We start from the raw sequence: 12,291 nt of genomic DNA, 5'->3' as shown, positions 1-12,291 counted from the left end.
TCAGATCATATTTATTTCATTATTATATACTTACATTGCTATAACAGTGTTTAGATAATTTGAGAAATGAGCTCAATAAAGCAGGAAATAAGTATGAGTTTATTTGAAACCTTACAGAGACCACTTCATTTCCAATTATTACACACTAGGGCTGATTTCTCAAACAATCTTAAGAAAGTATGCGTATTGTCTTTGGCAACATATGAACCAAGTTTCAATTGAATGCATTGATAGTTCTTTGAGTTATGACCAAGATTAAAGGTTTTGCATTAAGATGCAGCTAATGTCAATGAGCCCAAGGTCATCACAATACCTAGCTCAGAGTTCAGTTAAGGCTAACAGTTGTTCATGTTCGCTAACTGTTTTGTTTTGTATCCATGTTGCATCGCAGCACATACACTACACACGGGGAACCAAATCACAAACACTGTAAGTTGCAAACACCAATGATGCTTGATCTTCAGAAGCGACATTCAAAATGCATGTGATATACTTACACAAGGTCACCATGTGATATACTTACACAAGGTCACCATGTGATATACTTACACAAGGTCATCATGTGATATACTTACACAAGGTCACCATGTGATATACTTACACAAGGTCACCATGTGATATACTTACACAAGGTCACCATGTGATACTTACACAAGGTCACCATGTGATATACTTACAAAAGGTCACCATGTGATAGACTTACACAAGGTCACCATGTGATATACTTACACAAGGTCACCAGTGCGTAGTTTTCTCTTCGGGGAAGGGTTAAGGATCACATAACAAATGTCATTCTTCTTATATTCCATAGAACCTGGAACACACAAGCAGAGTGGTTAAATGTATGCCTCGGCGAGTTACATTAGCAGAGAGTACCATTAAGCGGTATGCGAGCCCTCCTTATACTTCAGCAAGATCTGAATCACTAGTTGATAGATTACCACAGGGGAGAGGTGCACCAGCAGAGAGTTTCACAAAGCGCTATGCAAGCCCTCCTTACTTTAGCAAGACCTTAAATCTACAGTTGATAAGTTACCACAGGGGAGAGTTGCATTAGCAGAGAGTTTCACAAAGCGCTGTGCAAGCCCTCCTCATATTTCAGCAAGACCTGAACAAACAGTTGATAGGTTACCACAGGGAAAAGGGGCATTATCAGAGAATACCACATAGCACTATGCAAGAGCCCACCTTATATTCAGCAAGACCTGAATCATCATGTGAAAGGTAAAAACAAGGGGGAGATGCATTAGCACAGAGTATTACATAGCGCTATGCAAAAGTATTCCTTACCTAAGCAACAACCTGAATTTAAGGTCGAGAGGTTTCAACAGGTTTGAGTTGCATATTCAGAGTGTACCACATAGCGCTATGCAAGAGTCCACCTGATATTTCAGGAATGACCTTAATCAAAATATTATATATATAACTAGGTGATGCTGTCTGCTTAAGTAATGACCCCCCCCCCCCCCCCGCTTAGTATCGTTCCATAAGGATTGTTGTATAGCGTTCAGCGCTTAATAGTGAACAGCAACTCATCCTACATTTCATTGGGTAAAGGGAAGAGGGTTCAATTTGACATTAATTAAAGAAGGTGATAATACCTTTTTGCTTTCACCACTCCATTTTCACAACTGATGCCATAATACTATATCATAATGGTGCTTCAAGGGGACACTTCTCTTCGTTCTATAACTCCCGGGGACCAGATTTATGGGATCTGCTAGTCATTCACCCATTAAGAATTATACTAAGTGACATTATTAACATGTATACCAAGTTTTTTGATGAACCTTTATATCAAGTTTCATGATTACCATGCATATGTTTTATGTCAATGTCTTGAACACTTTAAAAATGCACAACGACGATAACAGCTCCCCAAAACCAGTTATCCCCAAAACTGTGGTTATGCCAATATAATGTAACTATCTCAACAACATTTTGAAAATCAGATGAGTTTCTAAACTGGTTCAAAATCTAGACCAACGCCATAGAAAGTACACACTTAAATTTTCATTTTCATTCCGGCCAACTTTTATCCGGTATCCCTCGTCCTAACATTTTTATTTGACAAAACTCTGCAAGCAAGGAAAGTTGGCCAAAATAAGATTATTCAATACATTTTTAATTTGAAGATTTAAAAATAAATTTACCCAACCATCCTTTTAAGAATTTTTAAAGTAAAAAATTAAAATCCATTTTTCTCTGGCATTTACTTAATGACAAAAAAACATGGTGCAAACTTACAGTAGTCATCAATAGTGAGGTCGAGACTCTTCATTCTGTTCCGTATGAGATCAGAGATGTCCTCGCGCTCCGGATTCTGAGTATTCCAGTGTTTCTGAATGTTCAGCTGGCTGTTCACTTTCTTCGGCTCACGGTGATGCGTCAGCTTCTTGCCATTGGCCTGCTCTGTGTTGTTGTTCTGAAGAAAAATATTAGATTAATAGACAAACTTTGGACGCGGGTGGCTGTTCACTTTCCTTGGCTCATGATGACAATGCAGTTTCTTGCTGGCAATATGCTCTGTGTTATTGTTCTGAATACAAAAATATTTGAGGTTCTTTCCATCAAACTCAAATTGGTGACCATAGATGATGGATCACTTTCTGTATGACCTTGTGACAACATAAGTATCTATCATGTGTTTTCGGTACCGATGGAAAAATCCAACCCGAGGGCACGCGCTTAAGCCGGTAACAAGGCTTGCCGAGTTACCGGCCACGCAGCGTGCCCGAGGGTCGGATTTTTCAATCGACCGCAAAAACATGATTGATATTTTTTCTTGCATACCAAAAATTATGAATTTGTGGGAATATTGACGCAGAAAACACACTTTTGTACATTTCACCAAAAAGCTTGTGCGACATTGTGTACTGATGTCATAAAGTGCAGTAATTTTAAATCACTATCGACATCAAATAGTTCCTTTAATATTCGTGCTTTTACGATTATTATTTTCAATTTTAATTGAAAGTATTGTATACTTATATTTTTGATTCCGCTTTATTGAAATTGCAGAATATGCTTTTCATAAACCATACAATAAAAGAAATAAGAAGTGGCGCGTTGTTGCGCATTGTTGCGCGTTGTTGCGCATTGTTGCGCGTGACTCATCTTACATGGGGGGTGTAAAATTAGTTTTTCCAGCACCGGTCACATGACCGGAAACACACGTCCAGTATGAGTTTCTAACCATCCACATACTTAGTGCTGATGTTATCAGAAATATATTTATACCAAACCAATTTGTTTTCATCCACTAACTGCCTATTTTTGTTGGTTGTCATGATGCCGAGGGAATTTCTTAGCCCATGTTCTACAATGCTCTGCTGAACCCAATCAAAGGATCCTCCAAATTTATGAGTTGATTATTTTTTAACAGTGGAGAGTATAATAACAGGGGATTTTTTCTGTTATTTATGAAAATGACTTGTTCTTTGTAAATTGGAATGAATTTTTCTCATGTTATTTTACTAATTCAGAATTTGTTATAAATATTTACTAAGACTGCAAAATTATACTCAAATATTTTTTTAACCATTTATTTGTGAGCTATTAGAACTTCAACAGCAATAAACTACAACAGAATTTCTTGAATTGTGGAAAAAGCATATTTTTTAGCACTGGGAACATTAGTTAATATTGGCTATAAAATTCTCTGAACTAGCTTTCAAATTAACCATTCCTCTTTGCAAGATCATAAATTGGTGTGTATAAGTACTTATGAAATAAGAGGTTTGCGAGGAAATACCCACCGGTGGTGTAGGAGAGGTTGGACTGGCTGATTTGATTGCTGACTGGTTATCAGTTCGGTACAGAGCAATCGGGACTTCTCCCGTTGTTGAACACAGAGCGTGGTATAGTTCTCCGTATGTGCGGTAGCGTGCAAGGGTAGTCCGCTTGATTCGGATCTGAAATTTGGCGTTAATGTGTAAAAGAATTAAACTAAAGCAAGGATGAGTCAAAGAATTACGTAATTTCAATCGTATCACATAATTTTATCATGTTGTTCCTGTGACATTTTCACAATTTGTTGCGGTCAAATTACAAAAAAAAATGTTATTTCATCAGAAACATTGTGTATCCTATAAGTGTCATCTATAAACACCCCTCATCTTCTGCTTTATTTTTTACCAATAATCTGTGTCAATTTGTGATAATTTAACTTACACTGGAAAGATGTCCAGAGTTTTCCTCAGCGTCAATTCCAAGCAAAAGGCGTACAAAAGTGATGAGGTATCCTTTTACAAATGTCTGAAATGATACAGGTTCAATTTGACTTATGCATTGAATCATAAAAATAACATATTCGGTAGACAAATCAGAATCCATGGTTTCTGACAATGAGTTTAAAATTAAAGATCAATAAGTTTAAAAAATTTAATTTCCATGCGTAACATTGAAAATCAGAACCGCTTGATAATAAATTTTAAATTAAAGATGATCAGGTTTACGATCATAACTAGCCATGCGTTACCCTGTTTTTGGCTTAAACTGAGTTTCAATAAAAATATTATGAGAATATTTATTGTCAAGAATCTGGCTGTAACTTGAGCACTCTCAATCAGCGTAACGTTAGCAACTAAGATATCTTATTGAAACAGAACCCAGGGGTGGTATTCAATATTAAACTTACGTAAATCTTATGATCATACAACATTGATTTCATTCACTCTATTGGTCAGTTATTAATAACCAGTAATCTGATTAGCTAAATCGTTCTTAGATCCAACTTAAGACCAATATTGAATACCAACCAAGGCCCGCAGCAAATAGCCTATAAATAAAATAATGAGGCTAGCCGACAGTAGTAACAATTACTTTAATGAAACATAGTTTAAATATAATATATATTGTCATATTTACAATCCAACATACCTGATAAAGCAGTGTGTCTAACATACTGGCACTGAACACCTGGCCTGCAGCAAATGGCAGACGGAATATATGGCTCAAGTTTGACGTCATGCTTGACTTCAGTTTCTGTGGAAGAAAAAAATATAAATACCGTCAGACGCACAAATGAAGATCATAAATATCTTTCATGTGTTTCTGGTGAAGATGGAAAACCATAAGGCACATGTGGAAGCCGGTAAAGAGGGTTACCAAGTTACTGGCTACGCAGCGTGACTGAGGGTTAGATTTTCCAATCCACAACAGAGACATGTGATCGATACTTTTACGTGCATACATAAATTTGACATTACATAAGATGATAATCCTAAACAATAACAAAATTATTCAGCCTTCCATGTGCAAGTTAAAGAAAAAAAAACACCACAAAATTATCATTTTAAAGTCCCGAATCAGAATTTTGTAACTTGTCAGGGTCATAATCAAGCATGATTTTGTTTTGCTATATGATGCCTGGCTTCACAAGAAAGATTTGTTCGACTTTTTTTACGATTTTCGAGGTGAAAAATAGGAGCAGTAAATTAGGATTAATACAATAAAACACTGATATGGTTTGGCCTTGTGTTTAAATTAAAAAGAAGAAGTTTTTTTCTATAGCATTTATTGTTTTTATTAAATTATAAATATAGCTTCACAATAAATAACAAGAGCACCGCGAAACGGAGCATTATACGCCCGAAGAAGATTCGGCTTGAGGTCTTTAATAAACATTTAGGTTATGCTAGTATACTGCTTACTAGGTGTGAAGTGTTTACAACAAAGGCTTAAACTTCCAATATTGAAACAGAATTGCTAACGCCCCCCAGTGAAATTAGCCTTTGAGGTACGGACCTGGAAAGCATGCTTGACAAATCCTTTTAATGTAGAGATGATTTGTATAAAGTTATTTGAAAATTGCTTTAGTAGTAACTCAGTTATGGCCTGGACATGGAATTGCTAACGTCCCCCCCATGGTGATTCTAGTGTTTGAGGTATGGACCTGGAAATTGCGCGCGACACATCCTTTTAATGTAATGATGCTTTGTATAAAGTTATTTGAAAATGACTTTATTAGTGACCAAGTTGTGGCCCGGACACGGATTTGCTAACGCCTCCCCATGGTGATTCTAGTCTTTGAGGTATGGACCTGGAAATTGCGCGCGACACATCCTTTTAATGTAATGATGCTTTGTATAAAGTTATTTGAAAATCGCTTTATTAGTTACCAAGTTATGGCCCGGACACGGAATTGCTAACGGACAGACAGACGATGGAGGCCATAACATAATACGACCCTTTGGGCGTATTAAAAGAAATGTGCAAAACTTTTATAATTGTGGATGTCCAGCCAAATTTGTTAGCTACATTTACATACCCTTTCTAGGTCAGAGATTTTCTGTGAGTATTCGTCATGGGCGCGGAAATGCATGAACCGCATGTTCGATGCCTGGTTTAGCTCCGTAATAATGTTGGCATTCGGGAACAGCCTGAAAAACAATGTTACTTGGTGTATATACAGTGAGAACACTTCACGAGAATTGGCTATATGCACGAAAATGCATAAACCCAGGTCAGGTGGTTCTGCTTGGTAATTAAGTTTGCATTTGAGAACAGCCTTACAAAAAATGCTACTCATTGAATATTCAGTAAGTAACCCTCATTGGCACCAAAATGGTTATACAGAGACTAGTAAATACCTCCATTGGTTATGTATATTTATGTCAGGCTGGTTTGGCAATGAACAAATTGACTATAATGATGATTGGTGATCCAAATGTAAGCATGTTCATGAACCATATAAAAACACTTGGCCATAGTTCAGAACATGACTAAAGTGAAAAATTGTGAATATTAAAATATTAAAAACTATTTTTTACTTACTTTTTAATAGCATAGCTTAATCATGATTTGAAAAGGTCAGATTATCTAAAAAAAAATTCTCTCACAGGTATTGTTAGCTTGTATACCCGGTATTCCTTTTAACACAAAAAGTGAAGATTTTTTAGTTGCAGAACCTACCAAAAGGAAACATTTTTTAAATCCAGGTGAGCATAAGGGAGTTGTTGCAAGTATTTTCTGTTTTTATATTATATAATAAAAACTGCAATAAGTACTTGAATATGGTTTGCACGGCAACAATGGTCTCGGAGTCGGCCAGCGTGTCCTCGCTCTCATTTTCACTCTGCTCCTTGTTTACGACCACAAGATGTGACGCTTTGTTGATTCCTGCCTTCAATAGGTCATCCACACTGGAAATACAGATACAATAACAATTAGACGATTAGCCACAAGCCAAAAACATTGCTAGCAGACTTCAAACCTACAATGCTTTATCATTAAGAAAAGCAGTTTGAAAACATGACATCGTAATTTGTTTTTACTATCGTTACATTCTCTCTATATAAATGATTTGAATGGTTACAGAGAATGCTGTACTTATTCCAACCAATCAATAATCATTTTGGTTAACTTTAACCAGTATTCTACAATTAGGAGTATAGCTCATTCCTGAGAGCTGTGGTTTACTCACCAACCAATTTTTGATTATTTTAAGCAAGTTACCTCGATATAGATCCCAGCATCCAGTAGACAAGAGGGAAATATGAGATTGTTTCCTGAAATATTACGTCCGGCCTGAAATAAAACAATGAAATATTGAATATGTTTTTTTTTTAAATAAGCAATCCTGAGATTTTCATTTTTGTTTAAAACGATTAATAAATGGTTATTTTTATTTAGAGCTCTTACAAGCATTGGCATGTTGTCAATAACATTAAAGAATTCTTTTTCAAGGCTCTGATGCCATCCATCATATCAAATTACTTTATATAATTTTTCATGGGTGTTTTATCACAAAGTTTTTTTAAATCTGAGATGAACTATCCAACTCAAATGATTCATTGCAAAGTAGTTATCTGAGTGGATAGTTCATCTCAGATTTAAAATAAAAGATATGAGCACTGTCATCCATATAGCTACACTCGCACAGATGGACCGTTTTGACAACTTTTTTATTTCCTGTCTTAGAAAGAGCCAATTTTTGCCTACATGTGTATGAACCAGTGATATATATATGACAGCTGACAAAGAATCAGATCACAGTTTTTCATATTTACATTCAAAAATTGATGTTTTACGATAACTAATTTTTCTTAAAGCGTTAGTAATGCTTTTAGCCACGAAACTTCGTTTTTCGAACGTGGATATTAGAAACTGCGATCTGATATTCAGAGCATTCCAAGACAAAAAAAACAAATAGCTGTGGAAAGGATGGGATGCTCAAACGGATAAGCTGGAATTTTCCTCTCAATTACTTTCTATGTTGAAGTTTATAAATAAAGAAATTTCATTTCGGCTTCATGAAGTGTGCCATAATTATGATCATAAAACTTGTGAATGTTACAGCGAAAACTATATACAGTCGAAACCCGTTGACTCGAAATCGCTTGGCTCGAAATTTCATTGGCTTTAACTAGATGTACAGGACAGATTTCTTAAAACTGAAGGTAAGCGGCTCAAATATTTCGACGCTAGAGGTATTTTCGCCGGTCCCTGAGAGTTCGAGCGAACACACTTGAATAAAAACTTCAGTGCAATATGTCCTTAGAATATGGAAATTATGCCAGCAAAACTCACGTTTCCTCCAATAGAAGAATTATGGGACACAGCGACTTCATGCCGATAAATTGTGACCTCAACGGCACTATAAAGTTGTAGATGCCATTACACGCGTGTTCTGCTGCAAGAATGATCAGCTGGTTCGTCCAGCGTTCGTCGTTGGTGTTCTTATATGTACAGTGCGAACATTTCTGAAAAGAACAGTTCCTTTAAGGATAAAAAGTTCCTGCGTACGGTATATCCCAAGGCTTTTAAAACATGGTTCAAAGACTTAAACGTTAAAGATACAATCCATATATTTTGCCAAGAATTGAATTCACAATTATGTTTGATTTACCATATCACAGTTTGCAACTGTTGTTATAACTCAATCGAGGTGATGTGAGTTATGTCCCTTTGAAATTAATAGTAAACAAACTAGTTTTCCCCTAGTGCATCCTAAATTCAATGATTTATGGTATTATTGAAATTTTGGCATAATGCCAAAAGCCCAAAAGGCACTTTGACTAATAAAAAAACCTTGATTTGTTCTTCTTAAAAACAAAGTCTTATTCAACTGGGTAGACTATTCAACGTTATTTATTCATCTATCATCTATGAGGCCATTTAAAATGTTTAACCATGTTGGGCTGTAATCCGGTAAAATGAGTTGCGAAAGTAAATGAGTACCGGTAATGACTTAAGTATTTTTGAGAAACTGGAGCCTGTTACTGTAATTGTATGATATCATTAAGGTTTCTCTGGCCCAGACAACCCTGATTACTCACCACGCCCCACTCCAGGCAGCACAGGGGTCTCCGCTCCCTCATCAGGTGACAGATGGCCCTTTTTGAGCCAACATAGAGGGTCACAGGGGGTGGCCCCGTAACAAACCTGAAAATATGGGCAAAATTGATTTATGAACAGAATGAGGGTAATACAAAGTCAAAAGTAAAGCATTATATTATTGTGTACAAAAATATGTGTCACATCAGACTCTTTTTATGCTTTTTTTAGTTGATTCTATGGTATAATTGAGATACTGACAGCCAGGGTTAAGTTAAACTACTAACAGAATAAGATATGACCAATAAAACTGTTGTTTTTTTACATTTGTTCTGCCATCTTTGGTTGCAGACAGAAACAAACTCACAAAAACTGAATACAAACTGAATTATGCATAGCAGATTGACTTAAACTTAGGCAGACTCACTTAAACCTAATTATCCTAAATAACAACGTACCGAATAACATATTTGTGATAGAGTTTAGGAATAACATATTTGTGGTAGTTAAGAAATAACCTATTCGAGATAAAGTACATAAATTATATGTTCATGTCTGAGATAGAGTTAAGAAATAACATACTTTAGATAAATAGAGAAATAACATACTTAAGATAGATAGAGTTAAGAAATAACATATTTGTGATAGAGTTAAGAAATGACATATTTGTGATAGAGTTAAATAATAACATATTTGTGATAGAGTTAAAAATAACATATTTGTGATAGTTAAGAAATAACGTTTTTGAGATAAAGTACAGAAATAACATGTCTGAGATAGAGTAAAGAAATCACCTATTTAAGATATAATAAAGAAATCACCTATTTAAGATATAATAAAGAAATCACCTATTTAAGATATAATTTATCTACTTATACATTCTGTTCCTGACTATGAGTTTCCTGATTAAGATTTTAAGAACAGAGAAACTAGGATACATAGAGCCAAACGTGGCGTATATGGGTGTGTGGTCTCTCTCTAGCTTTGTTACAATAAACAGCCACCAAAATTAGCTAAGAGTTAGAAAGGATAAAACACAGTCATAACTCTTGCTGGGGTCTGTTAAGTGATATAATAATTATGATGTGAGTATCATCAATGGCTTTAGGTGAACTTCAAAAAGGAGAACTTATAAACGGTGAATCGTGATTCAAACCTCTTTAAGATAGAGCATCCATTATTTTGTGATATTTATTAATAAGATAAACATTGATGCATGCATGGGTAGCAGTCAACAATTTGGGGTTCACATCTTCACCAAAGTGATGACACAAAAACAAATACAACTTCAAACATTTTTGAACGATTTACATTTTTGGTTGTTTTCAAAATCAAGACCTCCCAAAGCAAACATTCTCAAAAAGAAAATCTCTGATTGGTTTTAAATTCTTTTATCTTATTTCTTTACATTATTTACAAAATATTTGTAAATAACTACCGGAGAGTTTTTAATTTTGGTTCAAAATAAATGTTTTTGAAGGTCAGAATCAATTTAATTCTTACAATAGGGTGTGCCAAAATCCGTTTTTATTTGGCACATTAAGACACAGTTTAAAAAAGGCAACCAATCAGAAATGTTTTACTAGATCTTTCTAAGCCATAATTCCAGTCCACTCCAGCCCAAACTTTAGAGCATGCCTCAGTGACAAGCCCTGTTTTACAAGGCACCACTCACTCAAAGGGAGACAAATCATTATTTGGAAGAACTTGTTGAATTCTCTCCTTTTTAAATGGATCTTCATCCTCACTGCTCACATAACTGTGAGAAGGGGAGGTAAACCTTTGAAATGAGTAAGATTTATGGTTACTGATGAGAAAATAACATATATTTAAAGAAAAAGCAACTGAAACTATACCATTGAATTCAGTGAAAGACATCGCGGTCTTGTCTGTCGTCCATTGAAATTGCCAAAGAACAGAATCGCAATTTGAAATCATTTCAAATACATTTTATTGAATTTGCGGAGAAAACTGATATTTTTACCAGATGCTATCATTCAACAAAAGCTACACATTCCATGCCGCCCAATACCCCCCCCCCCCCCCCCCCCCCCCGCGCCGGCAATCTTATGGGGAAAGTGACAAGACCATGGTATCTCTAACATGATTCCTTAGTAGACAGATGTTAGTTAAAGTCATACAATAATTGCTAATTGCATCATCTAAAGATAAATTAATTGTTATACTTATTTTCTGATAAATGAAAATTGTTACATTTTATTAAATATTGCGAAGCAACACCATTATGTCAATGAAATAGCCAGATTATATGAAGACCAATTCTGAAATATCTTCAAAAAATCTGTTCAATGAAAACTACTGGAAGAAAAGAAGTGACTTCACAGATTGTTTCAAGATTCAAGATTCAAAGAATTTTTCAGAAGTCTTCAGTATCTTTTCAGTATCTATCTTGAATGAAAACTGCTTAGAGAGGGAAAAGCAACTCAATAAATATCTATTAAAGACCTAAAGCTAAGGGAAAGAACTACTCACTCATCTTGGTTCATGTCCAGGTATTGTTCCAGGACCTGTGAGCGGTCAGGAGGACCTGTGCCATCTATATGGTCAAACTGGTCAGTTGGGTCAATGTGGAATTTTGCCTTCGTGTCTCCATTGGCATTGGGTGACTTGGTGGGGCTAGAACAACAACAACAATAATCTTATAAAATACATACAATGCACAATAACCAAAGCCGAAACATTTCCTACTAACCTTTTAAAGGTTTGAGATACATTTGGGCGGCTAATAGCAAGATCACAAGCAGTGAACAAAATATTCACAAACATCAGGGCTGTCAGTTTGATAGCAGTAACATAAGAAGTTATTGATAACTTTGGGGTTTTAAGTTTAATGAGCACCCTTTGGTCTTAAAAATTCACCAAAAATCTTCTGCAGTTTAATAAGTACACAAAGCAATAATATTGCATTGAAGAAAATACATTTAAATGTCTAAAAATGTACTCCAATGAGACTGAAGAAAATATAACAAGAGCTGTTACAGAGACAGCTTC

General features: G+C 35.4%; 1 protein-coding gene across 7 annotated transcripts in view; it reads right to left on the bottom strand.

The window, feature by feature from the left end:
* The window catches only part of LOC128205595 (potassium channel subfamily T member 2-like), an 83,968-nt gene that overhangs the window by 6,532 nt on the left and 65,145 nt on the right, over positions 1 to 12,291 (bottom strand). For 6 of the 7 annotated variants that reach the window (XM_052907327.1, XM_052907328.1, XM_052907329.1 and 3 more), the window contains 12 exons: positions 11,773 to 11,916; positions 10,955 to 11,059; positions 9,282 to 9,387; positions 8,533 to 8,705; positions 7,459 to 7,530; positions 7,011 to 7,145; positions 6,272 to 6,383; positions 4,882 to 4,986; positions 4,174 to 4,257; positions 3,759 to 3,914; positions 2,248 to 2,425; positions 730 to 814 (listed from right to left, as the gene is read on the bottom strand). In XM_052907327.1, coding sequence (XP_052763287.1) covers positions 730 to 814; positions 2,248 to 2,425; positions 3,759 to 3,914; positions 4,174 to 4,257; positions 4,882 to 4,986; positions 6,272 to 6,383; positions 7,011 to 7,145; positions 7,459 to 7,530; positions 8,533 to 8,705; positions 9,282 to 9,387; positions 10,955 to 11,059; positions 11,773 to 11,916 — 1,455 coding nt within the window. The remainder of the gene's footprint in view (positions 1 to 729; positions 815 to 2,247; positions 2,426 to 3,758; positions 3,915 to 4,173; positions 4,258 to 4,881; positions 4,987 to 6,271; positions 6,384 to 7,010; positions 7,146 to 7,458; positions 7,531 to 8,532; positions 8,706 to 9,281; positions 9,388 to 10,954; positions 11,060 to 11,772; positions 11,917 to 12,291) is intronic. The other variant, XM_052907331.1, reaches the window with a different exon arrangement.

The sequence above is a fragment of the Mya arenaria genome, chromosome 10, assembly GCF_026914265.1.
Source record: "Mya arenaria isolate MELC-2E11 chromosome 10, ASM2691426v1".
Lineage (NCBI taxonomy): Eukaryota > Metazoa > Mollusca > Bivalvia > Myida > Myidae > Mya > Mya arenaria.
The sequence above is the reverse complement of the archived record's forward strand: the minus strand, read 5'-3'. Positions and strand labels throughout refer to the sequence as shown.